We start from the raw sequence: 17,016 nt of genomic DNA, 5'->3' as shown, positions 1-17,016 counted from the left end.
GTTATGTGTTAGCTTATCATTGTTATGTTATTTGCCAGCTGTTGGTTTCCTACTTTTACTCTCTTTTTAATTGTTTCTTTTGCTATATTATTCCTTTCTATTGTTGTTCTTGAAATTGTGGTCATTTTTATCTCTTTTTACAGTATCTTTTACAATATCTTTTACTACTCTTTGGAGGGTTTGTTTGGTGCTCATGAAATTCATCAGTTGTTCTTTGTCATGGAAATATTTTATTTTTCCTTTTTTTCTGAAGTACAGTTTTGCAGGATACATCAGTCTGGGTTGGAAGTTGTTTTGGTTTAGGACCTGGAACACTTCACTCCAACTTTTCTTGATTTGATGGCTTGTGTTGAGAAATCTGCCATGATTCTGATGGGCTTTCCTTCACATGTGATCTGTTTCATTTCTCTAACAGCTTTTAACATTCTGTCTTTTCCATGATTTCTGGGATCTTGATCATTATCTGACTGGGTGTAATTTTATTTTCATTATGGCTAATTGGAGTTCTATATGCCTCCCTTATTGTATGTCAAATTCTTTTTCCATACTTGGGAAATATTCTGCTATTTCTGCTAATATTATTTTTATGTTATTTGTGTTGACTCCAGCTGTTTCCTTGACACGTATTAGTCTTACATTTCTTCTCTTTGCATTATCTTGCAGCTGTTGAACTGATAGTTCCTGGTTTCTTCTTATTTTTATGAGATTTTTCCTTTTGAAATCATTAACTACCATGCTGTCTTCAAGATCTAAAAGTCTATCTTTGGCTTCATTCAAGTGGCTTTGTGAGCTTTTGATGGAAGTTTTGACTTCCTGGATATCTCTTTAATCTGTTTCATGCATTCTAGTTCTTTCATATATTATTCATTTAATGTGTTCTGCATTTTTCTAAGTTCACCTATTTTTTAATATACATCTTCTTTAGGTGTGCTGAGAAATTCTTTCATTATTGTCATTTCATAATTTATCTGAGAGATTATTTCTGATCTGATTTCTTCTATGGTCTGATGGAGTTGCTTCTTTACTTCAATTGTGACCATTTCAGAGATTTCATGTGTGTGACCTCCTAGTTCTCCTATTTCAATGTCTCCTGGACTTGTTCTGGGTGGGGTGGAATTCTGAGATTACATTTTATTCCTTCATCATTTAATTTTAGATGCCAGAAACCCAATGGCAAGCCTCACTCATCCTGGGCATCCCACTGAAGGCCTCTAGGGTCCCTAGATTTGCTGGATGTCAGGCTTGCTCCCTGATGGCAGTGGCAGTCTTTCTATCAGGTTTGGGATCCCCAGGCCATTATGGAGTGCACAACTCAGATGAAAACCACAATTTCAGAAGGAACACTGGCCTTTGGGACTAAGGTTCGCAGGCAGTTGACTGAAGGGATGCAGGCCTCAACCATGAACCACAATGTTGGTGGAATGTGGGCTGCCACTCCAAGTTCTCCAGGCAATTGATTGAGGGCATAAGGGCCTCATCCATGAACCACAACGTCAACAGAAGGAGGGGTTCTGGAATCAGAGTGCTCAGGCAGTTAGTGAAATGTATTCTGTGTATTCTGGGCCTCAGCCAAGAACCACAGTCCAGCTGAGTGTGGGCCATATGTTGAAGCTCCCCAGTTGGTTGACTGAGACTGCCTGGGCCTCAGCCATGAACCACAATGTTGGAAGAGTGTAGGATACTGGTCCAAGCTCCCCAGACAACTGATCGAGGGCACCCAGGCCTTAGCCACCAACCACACTCTCCATAGAGTGTGGGGTACCAGGACCAGGGTCCTCAGGCAGTTAAAAGAGTCTCTTCTGGGCCTCAGCCATGAACCACAATGTTGGCAGGACATGGGTTGCCAGTCCAAGGTCCCCAGCTAGTTAATAGAGGGCACATGGGCCTCAGTCATGAACCCCTTTTAGTTTTTAACAAAGATAATGTATCAGCAGTTCAGCATTAGATAAGTTTTATGCAAGTATTACAGAATATAGGAAATAGCATGCATTCTGGTACAATCACAGAACTCTTCATAATGAACTTTGAGTCTTCCCTGGATTTTGACTGAATGGGTAGATGGAAAGGAGATATCAGTGAAGCCATTTCTAATGGATGAAGGTAGCTTATGATGCAGAGAAGGAGATATCAGATGACAGCAGAGCAGCAGCCAGGCATTCTGCTCTTCTTCAGACAGGAATGAAGCAGGCTTGGTAGGAGGGCAGGACAGAAACCAGTCCATTGACAGTTGCAGTGGCATCAAGATTCTTTGGATCAACCACAGATTTCAGATTAAAGTTTTGTAAAATGGTAGTCAGGAACAAAAACAGCTCCATGCGGGCAAGGGCCTCTCCTGCACAAATACGTTTTCCTGAAAATAGAAAAAAATAGTGTGGTTATTCCCCATATGTAACCGTTGCTGTAAAAACCAAGGACAGAAGGATGAATGGATAGATGATTAGATACCTAGATAAGTGTATGGATAGATTGACAGCTAGATATGTAAATGGAAAACAGATAAGCAACCCATATAACGTATGAAATTAATGCAATAGTGCATAAATTCAAAAATATGCATTGAGTACTAGCTTCATACCCACACTTTACTAAATATTCCTGTCATAAATTTTCCTGAGATTTCAAGTTTCTAATTTTGTTTTCCTAGAGAAACATCATCTTGTCCTGTGCACCCTGCTTCTGATCTAATGATCCATGATAATTTTGCACTCTGTCACTTTGTAACATTTGCATTGACCACCTCAAGACACACTGTATTCACAGCGGGAGATGCACAGGCTTTCATAAAGCTGCACCTTGCCAGGAAGTTTCCAGTTTATATCGTGGATTAGTTTAAACTACTGTGAACCTTCCCATATGTCAGAAAAAGGTCAAATTTCTTTTCCTTTTGACCTTCTTTTTTAAGAACCTCATGAAATAAAATCCTATTTCTCTGCATTTCCTCAACAATATATTCACATTCATTGAACTCTAGGTCACCTGAAATCATAAATTTATACTTATTTTTATTGTTATATTGCATTGCGTTGAAATATGAATTTCTGAAAAGAATTCATTTTATATTTGTGGGATCCACAGTGCTAGATATAAAGAAAACATCAAAGGACACAGAAAACACCAGACAACACAGAATAAATGCAGGGATATTAGCACATAGTCTGTATGGGGAAGATCCACTAATCAAGAGTCAGGGTAATGACTGGAGGAAGAGCAGGGCTCTGGTATTGTTGTAGGGGAATAAAAAAAAGATGCATCCACAAAGCTTTCATGATCTCCTCGGTTATTTGTTGTCAAATTTGACGTTCTTAAGTAAGAGCAACTATTATTTTCCTCTGCATAATTGCTTCCTTTAAAATGCACTACTTTTCCTATTTCTTCTTTTGATGCAGTTCAAATAATAATTTAGGCTACTAGCATATTGCTTCTTTGATTTTATGCCTCACACTAAGATAGTGGGTACAGGAGGATTGCAGCTTCTCTCCCATAAGCACTCTTCCAACAATCTGTGCTTAATAATCTCACAGCACTAATATTACAATGAACTCCTTACTTATCTTCTTCCCTAAATGAATGTGGCTTCAAATGCTACTGTGTTCTTTGGGAGAAATTATATCCATCACTTGTTCTAGTAGGTGGACAACAACATAACATAGAAGACAAACACACTGGAGAGTTAGTTCACTTTTGTCATGGGGGGTGAAGGAACTTTAATATAATTTTGCTTTCTTGGAAGAGATGAGGGTACCTACATCACGTAAATAGGGTAGAATACAAATAACTTATACTCTAGCTTTTGTAATGTGCAAGACAGTGAAAAAAGAACTCTAAAGCCCACCAAACAATGGCAATATGTCATGAGCAGAATAGAAGTTGGGTATTGGAAGTGAGGCTTTCAATCATGTACAAACAGATATTTGGTCAGAAAAAAGGAGGCACCATTCCAGCTGATCTCAAAATAATATGTCTCTTGCTGTACATAGAGAAATAAATTTCTATTACCTATTGAGAAAGGCATGAAGTAGTTGCTTTTCTTAAACTGGCCACTGTCATCTAGAAAGTGGCCAGGGTCAAAAGTCTCTGGTCTGGGAAATTCTTTTTCATCACGTAGCACAGATGTCAAGGATATCAATACGGTTGTGCCCTGGAAACAACACACAGAGTCCAAATATGTTATATAGAAGTAATACAGCTGAAAAATACAAAGAAAATCACATAGCTAACTCTTTTGATATATAACGAGGAAAGTATGTCCCAAAAAATCAGTATTATTTCCAGCCAAATGATGTGACAAACAGGAAATACTTTGAGGACAGTAATCTTGCTAAAATTTCCTCAAATAGAAGTTGACAATCTGAGTAGTTGGGTATTTGGGGTTATGAATTCTGAAGTTTTCTTCTTTTTCATCACCCAGCTTGGACACTGGTGTCTATCACTAGTTGCTTCTCTAGTTCATCACTTTAGAATTCATATCTCATGTGAATTGTCATTACAAATGGAAGCCTTTCTTCTAATGTGAAATATCCAGAATATCTGTTCATAGCACTTTTTAGATATGCATCTGTAATTAATGGAATGAAGAGGCAACCTATAGAATGGAAACAAAATTTTGCCAGCTATTCTTCTGACAGAACACTAAAACCTAGAATATATAAAGCACTCAGAAAATGAGAACAGCCAAAATAAAAGACACAATTAAAAAATGAGCAAGTGAAGTGAATAAATATGGTCAGAAGTACAAATGACAAAAAAAACAACATGAAAATTGTTCAATATTTAAAGCCATTAGAGAAATGCAAATTAAAATAACACTAATATTTCTTCTTATATGGGAAGGATTGGCAATCATCACGAAATCAAAGAATAGGGGCTGGGGATTTAGCTCAGCGGCACAGCACTTGCCTGGCAAGCGCAAGGTCATGAGTTCAATTCCCGGTACTGAAAAAAAAATAGATGCCCTAAGAAATCAAAGAATAAAGAATGCTAGTTTTCCTGCAGGAATTAAGGAAACTTTCTATATTAGTAATAGGAATATAAACTAGTACAACCATATGCAAATGAGTAAGGAATTTTTCTCAAAGAATTAAAAGTAGAAATTGCATTTAACTTACCTATCCCCCTTCTATATATCTTCCACAAAGAGTTAAAGGCATCATATTACAAAAACATAAGCATACCCATGTTTATAACAGTATAATTCAAAATAGCTAAATCTTGGAAGTAGCCCATATGTCCATCAACAGATGAATGGATAAAAATATATGGCATTTAAACACCATGGAGCACTATTCTTCCATAAAGAAATATAAAGGAGGCATTTGAAGGGTCATAGACTAATGTTAGCAGGTCGGTGAGCAATTTAGGATAAACTATTTCCCATAATCTTAAAATATTCTACCATAGTTTTTTACTAATCACATATAAGACACAAACTCTGCAAAGGAGATGTCCCTTCACAACCGGGAGAAGTCAACGTAACCAATATTAGCATTAAATGATGCTAGTGTGTCCAAAACACCAATATGTTTCAATACTATGTAGTCAGCAGCGCTGTACTTTTCCTGTCAATATGATAACTGAAATTACATCTCTATAAAATAATAACACACAATCCAGACTGAGGAAGAGTTCACATGATTTCTAGCCTGGGTTGTGCACTGAGGTTAGCAAAGTGTAAGGAAAAATTTCAGGGGACCATTCTTGATAGAAGAGTCTAATGGGACAAGATAACCACTATATTTCTCTGGTTTTCTTTCCAATGGATATTGCATTGCAAACGAAAAAACTGCTAGGATTATTCTAGAAATATCAGAAACATTTACATATATGATATATATTCTATAACATTACTGTGCCTTCGTTTCTTTTCTCTCAATGCGGAGACAAAATACTTGAAATCCAAAATTAAGGAAAGAAAGGATTATTTAGCTCACAGTTTGTGGAGATTTTAGTCCGTGCTCGACTGACTCCATGGCAGAGTGGCACGTGGCAGAAGGCAACAGTTCATGGCAGCAGACAACAGCAAAAGCAACAAGGGCAGAAAGGGAGGAGCAATAGACAGCAAACTTCTTTCCCTCCCCTATATTGTATGCAAGCTACCCGCCAAAGGGTGGATGTTGCACTCACATCCATAATCCCAGGATTAGACCATGAATCAATCAAAAGCTCTAGAAGCCCACCCCATGACAGCATGAGGCTGTGGGAGGCATCTAAACAAACATCATAACACTGTGTCAGTGAAAACTCCTGAGTATGATTACTTTATTGCAAAATAAGAGAAAGTCCCTGTTCATACGATGATGTCCAGAAGCTTAAAAAGAACAAAAATAGTCACAAGGTAAAGTACTCATACACACACTTCCACCTATTTAGATCCAAATTTTCTTAATGGAAAAGTAAGAAAACATTTAATCTCCTACACTGTCATCGAGGTGGTTTGTAATTCTGCTTTAAAAACTCTACTCTTGAATATTTTTAAAGAGGTAATTTATAAGAAAGATCCATAAGGTAGAAAATAGGCATATTTTCAGAAAGTTTTTTTTTTGTTCTTTTTTGTACTGGGAATTCAACCCGGGCCTTTCAGTTCACAAGCAGGCACTCAGAAAGTATTTCAAAACCCGTAGAATTGTTCAGAATGAATGAGTATCACAGTGCCTCCACATAATAAATAATAGTTGTCAAAATTTGGGATGATCTAAACATAAAAGCTAAAATCATAAAGCTCATGACAAGATATGGGTAAATCTTTGGGATCTGGTGCTGCCAAATTCTCTTCAGATAGTGTTACAGGCCAAAAAGTATACATCACTGCAGAAAGCTACAATTGACAGGGACCTCTTCTTCCTGCTTTAAGCAAGCCTGGCACCTGTTTGATATAGCATGTTTAAAGTGAAAAGTGTAATAAAAAGAAGAAGAACATTATTGGTATTTAAAAGTTAAAAATGTTAACCTTCATATACTATAAACATTGAACATGATTTTCCCATTCATTTGCACACTCTCTGGCCGTACCACAACGACAGAGTTCACAAGTGGCAGCAAAATTCTCATGTCTACAGTGTGACAAATGGTTTATAAGACAAATTACAGAAATTGTCTACATGTGTCTTAGACCGTTATCTCCACTGAGATTAGTGGCTCCAGCCTGTGGTGAAAGAAATAATTTATCTGTTTTTTAAGCATCTAGAATCAGTCTGACACTACTGCTTATTTCTGTACTAGGCTATTCCATGCAGAGAGGAAATAATGGGTTATTCTAGTTATGTAGACTCCAAAAAGCCCAGTCACAATATGAGCCAAGAAGCAGAGGGATGAATGGGTTTGAAATCAGCAGATGCAATACTCACTCAAACTGGTGCTTACAGCTGATTATTGGATCTGGGAGACTGCTGCTCTCTATCTGATTCCTCAGTCTATGTTCAATTATTTAAGGATAAAGACATAACGAGTTTCATTAATATCACCCACAGACACAAACATTAAAATGTAAAAGTCTTGTTCTTAGTGCGTCCTTTGTTGAAAACAATGTACACCAATGTCCTCACCCTTATACCAAAGTTTTCATCAGTAGAATAAGACCCTGACTGGTGGAAAATGTGATTTCCATCATCTCTATGAGATAACTTTAGTATGTGAAACCTTAATTATCTTGGTTTTTTTAAAGATGAAAATACAACTTTTAGAGATATTATTTTTATTCTAACAATTTTATGCCCCGAACTCAAGTGGAATAGGTAGGTTGTATTATAGCAACTAGAGTACTTGGCATGGAAGTATCTTATTTCTCCATTGATTTTGAAAGATAGTTTTGAAGGGTACAGAAATCTGAGTTAGAGCATGTTTTCTTTCTGAACTTGAAATATTTCACTCTAAGATGCAGAAAAATTGAGTGTTGGAAATTTGTGAAGACAAAAATTGATCTCAGTATTCCAGACTTGGGAAGAGAATGCAAATTTAATGTCACTATCAAATATCCCCCTGTGTTCAGTATGTAGTTCTGAATCACAGCTAGAAGTATGACATCAGTCTGATTTCCATGGTAAAGGAAGTCCTTTCTGGTAGAAGATAGCCATCGTCTGGTCTGATATTTTACATTTTTCATTTATAATACCTGTACTTAACCAAAATTACTCAGCATCTCAAAGTGATCCCTGAAAGATGGAAATAAAAATACACCCACATTAGGAAATGTTTCTCAATTTAATGTGGCCAGTATTATTTTAATATAAAAAATCTATCAAAAGGAACACTTCTAGATTGTTGCTGGCAATTTACTGGTGCAACCACTTTGGAAATCAGTCTGGAGATTCCTCAGAAAACTAGGATTAGAGGGCTCACTGATCTCATCCATTCCCCTTCTGTGTATTTTCTCAGATGAATTAAAAACATAACACCACAGTAATATACGTGCACTCATGTTCAGAGCAGCACAATTTGTCATAGTAAAATTTTGGAAACACCCAAAATGCCTACCAACTGAGGAGTGGATAAGAAAAATGGGGTACTTTTATCCAATGGAATATTACTCAGATATAAAGAAAGATAAATTCAAGACTTTTATAGGAAAATGGGTGCAACTACACACCATACTCATAAGTGAAATAAATCGGACCCTCATTGTAAACACCATATTGTCTCCCTAGTGTAAGAACCCGAAAGAGTAAATAAAACTGAAAGTTACAATAGATTCTGTGGAAGGGAAAGAAATGGCTTAATAGGAAAGAACAACTGGGATGACGGAAAGAAGCAAAGAAATAAGGAAGGAAGGGAAATATATACATATTATGTGTATTCACAAATATGGTATTTTGGAAATACTAATCAGTGCAAGAAGACAATATGAAGAGATTAGAAACATAAGAATTGAAATATGTGAAATCAAAGGTCTTAACATTCATTGGCAGAATATGCAAGTTGAAAGTCCAATTAAATGTTCAAAAGAACATTTGTGAATACTAATAAATTTCACAAGATCAGTAAACATAAGATGAACACGATGACCAAAACATATGGTTTCTACATCTCAGGTAAAAACAAATGTCAAAGGTATTATTAAAAATTTTACCAACAACAAAAATGCTAATCACACACTAAAAATTTAATAATGATTTATAAACCCCAGCACTGAAAACAAAATAGGATGTAAAAAATATAATCCCCAAGTTGGAAAAATAACCTGATTCATTAACTGAGAAAAGCAACAGAGCTAATGAACCAATTCTTCCCAAATTTACCTTTAAATTATCACGATGATTTAAAAAATTTATGTCGTTTGGAAACTTGAAAATCTGAGCTTTTAAATCATATGGAAATGGAAATGCCTGAGAATAATCAAGTCAGCATGAAAGATGAAAACAAATATGGAAGATGCACACATCCAGATACTGAGACCTATTAGAAAGATTTAGACCTGCACCCCCACCATTGCAGAAGCTACACTGAGCCCTGGACAGCTTTGGGAAGCTCTGTGAGCCACACCCCACGAGCCACACCTCACACCCACACCATTGCTGTAGCAGCACTGAGATCCAGACAGTCTTGGGAATCTCTGTGAGACATGCCCCACATCCCCACTATTACAGAAAGCATGCTGAGGCCCCATAGACCTTCAGGAAACTCTGTGAGCTGCACCTAACAACCCCACTGTCCTGGGAAGCCATTCTGATCCTTGGACAGTATTGGGAAGCCCTGTGAGCCATGCTCCACATCCCTACAGGCATGGGAGTGGTATTGAGCTCCACACAGCTTCAGGAAATTCCATGAGCCCTGGCCCCCACCTCCACCATCACAGACACTGTGCTGAGCCTCTGGACAGCTTCAGAAAACTTCATGAGCCACATCCCATGCCCCCACCATGGGAGAGGAGCAGAGCCCCCAGACAGCTTTGAGAGCCTCAATGAGGTGCTGTCCCACCCTAGCATTGTGGGTGGGACACTGAGCCCTGGACACCTTTGGGAAACTCAGTAAGCCCTGTCCTGGCAGCCAACATCATAGGAGTGATGCTGAGTGCCAGACAGCTTCAGAATCCTTGGTGAACCACAACCAGCTCCACCACCATCAGGAGAGAGACTCTGAGCTCCGGTGAACACTAGGAGCCTCAGTGACCTGCCCCTGCCTTCACACCACTGTGAGAGTGACAGTGAGTCTCACTGAACCACACCCCAGCCCTTCACTATCATGGGAGGGATATTGAGCCCTGATGAATTTCTGGAGATTCAAAAATGTCAAAATGCAGGAGCAAAATGGAATTTCAGACCTTCGGCCCACCCAGAACAAGTCAAGAAGACATTCACATAGAAGAACTTGGAAATCACACACCTGAAATATCTGAAATGATAGGAACTGAAGTAAAGAAACAACTTCCTCAGGTCATAGAAGAAATAAGATCAGAAATAATCTCTCTGGTTAAAAAAAAAGAAATGACAACAATAATGATAGAATTGCTCAGCACATCTAAATAAGGCATGGATAAAGAGATAGAGGAGCATAGGAAAATGATGTAAATATCAAATGAACAACATAGGAAAGAATTAGAATGCATGAAAAAAACTCAAACACATATCCAGGAAACTAAAAATTCACATGAAAGCTGGCAAACTCCTTGAATGAAACTAAAAATAGACATTCAGACCGTTAAGACAGCACTGCAGCTAGTAAGCACTAAAAGAAAGGTATCCTTAAAATAACAAAGAACCATGCAAGACCAACTCAACAGCTGCAAGTTGGGCAAAAAAAAAATATAATACTGATATGTATCAACAAAATATCAGGTGTAAGTATGAAAGACATAAAAAGAAGATTTGCAGAAGTAGTAGCAGAAAATTTCCCAAGCATGACAGAAGAATCTGATATAGAGATAAGAGAGGCATATATAACTCAATTAGCCATAACCAAAATAGATCTACACCTAGACACATAATAATTAAGATCCCAGAAATTCAGCAAAACAGCAGAATAGTAATAGCCAGTAGAGAAAAAGAACAGATCACCTATGAAAGAAAGCCCATCAATACCACGGCAAATTTCTCAACACAACCTATCAAGTCAAGAAGAGCTTGGAGTGAAATAATGAATGTCCTTAAAGAAAACAATTTCCAATCCAGATTGATGTAACCTGCAAAACTATCTTTCAAAATTAATGGAGAAATAAGATACTTCCACAACAAAGAACAAATGAAGAAATTCGTGATGACCAAACCAACCTTGCAAAGAGTACAAGGTATTCTGGAAAGAGATAAATATGACCGCAACTTCAAGAAAAACAGTACAAGGAATCACGAAGCAGAGCAAACAACTAAGCAGAGGGGAAAGATAAGAAACCAACAATAGGAAAATAACATCCTAAAGATAAGCCAATACATATCAGTTTAAATCATCAGTGTAAATGGTCTCAATTCACCAATCAAAAGAAGCACACAAGCAGAGTAGATCAAGAAAAAATTCTCAATAATATGCTTTATACAAGAAATACATTTAACTCAAAAGAAAATTCATACACTGAAAGTTAATGGATGGAAAATAATACTCCATGTGACAGGAACCCAGAAAAAAGTAGGGTTAGCTATTCTCTTTGCAGACAACTTCAAGCCAAGAATGATCAAAACAGATAAAGAAGGTCACTACATATTTGTTAGGTGAAAACTGCAAGAGGAAGAGTAAACAAACTTAAATATGTGGGAGCACCCAGCTATATAAGACAAATATTAGCAGACATAAAAAATAAAATAAGCAAAAACACAGTCATAACTGGGGATTTTACCATCACATTGTCACAGAGAAGTAGATTAACTGGACAAAAAATCAGCAAAGAAATAATAGAACTAAACCAAACTTGTCAACAAATGGACTTCCTATACCTTTAGAAACTGTTCTGAACAACACCATCAGAATAGAGATTCTTCTCAGCTATGTATGGATCATTCTCAAAAATAGACCATATGCTAGCACATAGAACATGCTTAAGTAAATACAAAGGAATTGAAATTATACCATGTATAATATCTGACCATAGTGCAACGATATTGAAAATTACTGAAAAAAGAAACCACAAAAGCTTCATAAATGAGTGGAAATTAAATAATACCCACGTGAACAGGCAATGGATCACAGTTGCAGTTAAAGAAGAAATTAAACAATATTTACAAACAAACAAAAAGGAGTTACAATTGACCGAAACCAGTTACAATTGACCGAAAAATAATACTTTTCTTTTTATGCAATGAACACAGCCATAAAAGGGAAATTTATAGCTGTGAATTCTCACATCAGGAATATAGAATGAGCAGAAACAAACAACATTATACTACAACTCAAACATGTAGATAAACAAGAGAAAGTCAAGCCGAAAGCCCAAAGGACGCAGGAAATTATAGATCGAAGCAAAAATTAATGCAAGTGATATTAATAAAACAATACAAAGAATTAATGAATCAAAGAGGTGGTTATGTGAAAGAATAAATAAAACTGATAGACCCCTTTATCAAATAAGGAAAGAGAAAATTCAAATTCAGGAAATAAGGAATGAAAAGGGTGAAATCATTATAAATCCTATAGAAACACAGAATATCATCCATACCTACATTGAAAATCTTTACTCTCACAGGATGGAAAACACAGAAAAAATGGACAGATGCCTAGATACATATGAATTACCACAGCTGAATCAAGAAGATATGAAAATCCTTAATAACCATACATCAGTCAATGAAATTTAAAATGTAATTTTAAAAAACCCTTACCAACAAAGAAAAGCCCATGTACTAATGGATTCACAGCTGAGTTCCACAAGAAATTTAGAGAAGATTTAACAACAATTCTTTTCAAACTCTTTAATAAGTTGAAAGGGAAGCAATTTTGACTAACACGTTCCTAAAGGCAAGTATTACCCTAATACCAAAACCAGAGAAACATCCAACCAAAAAAAGAGAACTAGGCCAATTTCTCTAATGAACACAGATGCAAAAATCCTCAATAAAATACTAGCATACACACTGCAGCAAAACATCAAGAAGCTTTACAACATAACCAAGTAGAATTCACCCCAGGAATGGAAGGATGGTTCAATATACACAAATTAGTAAATGTAATGCACCATATCAACAGAGTCAAAGATAATAATTGTCTGATCATCTCAATAGATGCAGAAAAAGCTTTTGACAAAGACAAACACCCATTCTTGTTTTTAAAAAAAAACACCTACATAAAATCAGAATAGATGGTCTTTACCTCAGTCTGATAAAAGTCATCTATGACTAAACAACAGTCAATACCATTCCAAATGAACAAAAACGGAAATCTTTCACTTTAAAATCAGGAACAAGACAAAGAAGTCCATTATCAAAAATCCTATTCAACATAGTTCAGGAAACATTAGCCAGAGCAATAGGAAAAGAAAGAAAAATAAGAGGAATAATGACTGGAAAGGAAGAAGTGAAGTTATCTTTATTCAGAGATGACATGATACTTCACATGGAAAACCCCAAACACTGCACCAAATGACTTCTAGAATTAATAAACAAATAGCAGCATTGCTGGATACAAAGTCAACACTCAAAAATCAATAGCATTCCTATACAAAAATAAGAAATGCACTAAGAGAGCAATTAGGGAAAAAACACCTTTCACAACACATGAAGAAATGAAATACTGAGGAATTATTCTAACAAAGAGATAAAAGATCTATACAGTAAAAATTACAGTACTCTGAAAAAAGAGATTGAAGAAGATTATAGAATATGAAAACATATTCCTGTTCATGGAAGGAAAAGCAACATTGTGAAAATGGCCATACTCCCAATCAGTATTCAACACAATCTTGATTAAAATACCATTAGTGTACCGCACAGATCTAGAGAAAATATTTCTAAAATTCATTTGGAACAAGAAGAGGCCTAGAATAGCAATGGAAATCCTGGGTAAAAAGAAAGTCAGGTGGCATCACAATCCCTGACTTGAAATTATGCAACAAAGCTACTGTGAAGAAATCAGCATGGTACTGGAAAAAAAGCAGACCTGAGGATCAATGGAACAGATTGGAAGATGGAGACAAAATTACAAACACACTCAGCCACTTTATCTTTGAAAAGGAGTCAAATATGTTCACTGGAAGAAAGATAGCTTCTTTAGTATATGGTGGTGGAAAAACTGCCTTTCCACATGCCAAGTCTAAAATTAGACCCATGTATATCACCATGCACGAAAATAAAGTCAAAATGGATCAAAGATCTAAATATTAAAACAGAAACATTAAATCTACTGGAGGACAAAGTAGTTAGAAATCTTAAAGATGTAGGGGTCTGGGGCTGGGGATTTAGCTCAGCGGCAAAGCGCCTGCCTGGCAAGCGCAAGGTCGTGAGTTCGGTTCCCGTACCGGAGAAAAACAACAACAACAAAAAAAAAAGATGTAGGGGTCAGCAGAAAGTTCATGAACAAAAACCAAACTGCATGAGAAATTCTTCAAAGAATCAACGACTAGGATCTCATCTTACTGAAAAGTTTTTGCACATCAAAAGAAATCACCAACAGAGTGAAAGGAAAACACATGAATGGGAAAAAATTTTAGCCAACTCTCCCTCAGACAAAAGACTTCTATCTAAAACATATAAGAATTTTTAAAAAATCAGACCCCCCAACTTCAAAGAGCCATTAAAAAATGAGTATCTGAGATGAATACACACTTCTCACAAGAAGAAATACAAATGACAATTCAATATATGAAAAAATGTTCAACATCATTAGTCATTGGAGAAAAGAAAATTAAAGCAACACTGAGATTCCATCTCACTCCAGAAAGAATGGCTATCATCAAGAAATCAATCAATAACAAACACTGCTGAAGCTCTCCCCTTCTCCACTGTTGGTGGGTGTGTCGACTGGTGCAACCACTATGTAAATCAGTGTGGAGTTTCCTCAGAAAACTAAGATTAGAGGTCCCATTCAATCCAGCTATTCCCTTTCTGCATATTTTTCCAGAAGAATAGAAAGGATCATACCACAGTGATAAATGTGAATCCATGTTTATAGAAATACAGTTTTCATATCTAAATCTTGGAAAACACACAAATGCCCATCAACTGACGACTGGACAAGAGAGATGTGATATATTTATATAATGGAGTATTACTCAGCTATAAAAAATGATAAACTCGAGGCTTTTATATGAAAATGGATGCAATGAGACCGTGTTCATGTCATATAAATCAGACATGCATGTATAAATATTGTATTGTCTCCCTAGTGTAAGAACCTGAAAGAGTAAGTAAAACTCAAAAGTAACACTAGATACTGTGAAAGGGAAAGAAATAGCTCAAAGGGAAGGAAAAACTGGGATGAGGGAAAGGAGAAAAGAAAGAAAGAATGAAGCAAAATATACAGACATACAAGAATAGCTGGAATGATTGTACTACTGATATCTATTGGTTTATTGAAGGAACAGTTAATGCTTAAATTTTTATTTTTTTGACCAATTTTGCATTTTATATCTGGTAATCTGAGCAACTAATTTGAAGACAATACTATGCAATATAACAACTACTGTTGAATCCTTACTGTCTTGATTAGTGAAACTCTGTATTGTTTCTAATGTTTTTCATTATATTTAATTCTCTGTAATTGTTTGATCAGTGTGGCATTCTTACATCTGGTAATCTGATCAGCTTCATTGATGATAACAATATGTACTATAACAATCATGGTTAACTTTTTATCACATTGTTTTGAAATTCTGTATCATTTTACGTGTTTTTGTGTTGTGTTGGTTTTGTCTTGGTTGTTGTCATTTTGTTTTCCTTACTCTTTAAAATAAATAAATAAATACATAAAAGAAAGATTTAGAGCCCCACAGGAAAAAACAGAAAGCCCACCAAGCAATGAAATGGAGTTTTATACTTGTTTCTGTTGTTACCGGTTTGCAATCTCATGTTGAATTTGGGAATGTCAACCCTGAGGTGCAAGATAAAAGAAACAAGCTTACCTTGGGAATGTTATAGTTTCTGAATTGAAGGTCACGGGTCACCGCATGGGGCAAGCTGGTGGGAACGAGGTCAATGTATCTCTGCACCTCATGCAGCACAGCATCTGTATATGGCATGTGGCTCCTGTCCTGCATGCAGGGGCTCCGGTGCCTGCCAATCACACGGTCAATCTCTTCCTGGACCTTAACTGGTAAGACACGAGGAAGAAATGTCAGAACAAAAGGAAAATGATACATTTTTCATAGCAATTTAGTAATATCTGAAACAAGATGAGAGTGACCCAACAGCATTATAAATAAGTTATATTCCCTGAGGTATATTTAGACTTACAGGGAGGTTTGGCAAAATGTGGAAACAGCACTTTCTTGCAAACTAGTTCTCATGATTAATGAGGAAGAAGTACCATGCATGATATCTAATATAAATAGAATAAATTCAATGTTTCAAAATACATATAAAAAATGACAAGGAATTACAGTTCTTGTAAAACAATACTCCGGATTCAAATATTAAATTTACCTCAAAATAATGGATAGGTTTTAAAATTAAAATGTAATTGATCTATACATACGTACAGGAGTAGCATGTGTAAAAAATTTCACATTTATCCTCCTCCTAATTCTCAAATTTGGATATGAGCATTCTATTAGCTGCTTCTGAAAATTATAATCATAATTCTAAACAAGGATTCAGTTTCTTATTAATTTGTAGAAAATATTTATCAATTTGTTGGCATAAAAGATGAGAGATTTCTATCTGTTTCATATATCAGCACATATCAAGTCTGGAAAGTATTTTATTTTTTGTTTTTGTTTTTTTTTAATTTTTTTTTGATACCAGGAATCAAAATCAGGACATTTTGCTTGTCACGCAGGTGCTTGTGTCACTGAGCTATACCCTGGCCCTGTATTTTAAACACAAACAGATACAGAAACATACATTCACGCACAAGGCTTCTGCTAATTATTGACCAGAATATATTAGGTAATAATGCTGATTACCCCAAAATTCTTTTTTTAAATTTTTTTATGTTAGAAGTAAAAGAACAAAA

At 36.0% G+C, this 17,016-nt stretch overlaps 1 protein-coding gene across 1 annotated transcript in view; it reads right to left on the bottom strand.

The window, feature by feature from the left end:
* Positions 1 to 1,934: 1,934 nt before the first annotated feature.
* LOC102006693 (cytochrome P450 2C26-like) overlaps positions 1,935 to 17,016 on the bottom strand; it is a 36,043-nt gene continuing 20,961 nt past the window's right edge. The window contains exons 7-9 of the mRNA XM_013506234.1: positions 15,965 to 16,152; positions 3,997 to 4,138; positions 1,935 to 2,350 (exon numbers count right to left, since the gene is read on the bottom strand). Of these exons, the coding sequence (XP_013361688.1) occupies positions 2,169 to 2,350; positions 3,997 to 4,138; positions 15,965 to 16,152 (512 nt within the window). The 3' untranslated portion in view covers positions 1,935 to 2,168. The remainder of the gene's footprint in view (positions 2,351 to 3,996; positions 4,139 to 15,964; positions 16,153 to 17,016) is intronic.

The sequence above is a fragment of the Chinchilla lanigera genome, unplaced genomic scaffold, assembly GCF_000276665.1.
Source record: "Chinchilla lanigera isolate Chin_1 unplaced genomic scaffold, ChiLan1.0 scaffold00106, whole genome shotgun sequence".
Lineage (NCBI taxonomy): Eukaryota > Metazoa > Chordata > Mammalia > Rodentia > Chinchillidae > Chinchilla > Chinchilla lanigera.
Note: the sequence above shows the minus strand (reverse complement) of the source record. Positions and strands in the feature narration are given on the sequence as shown.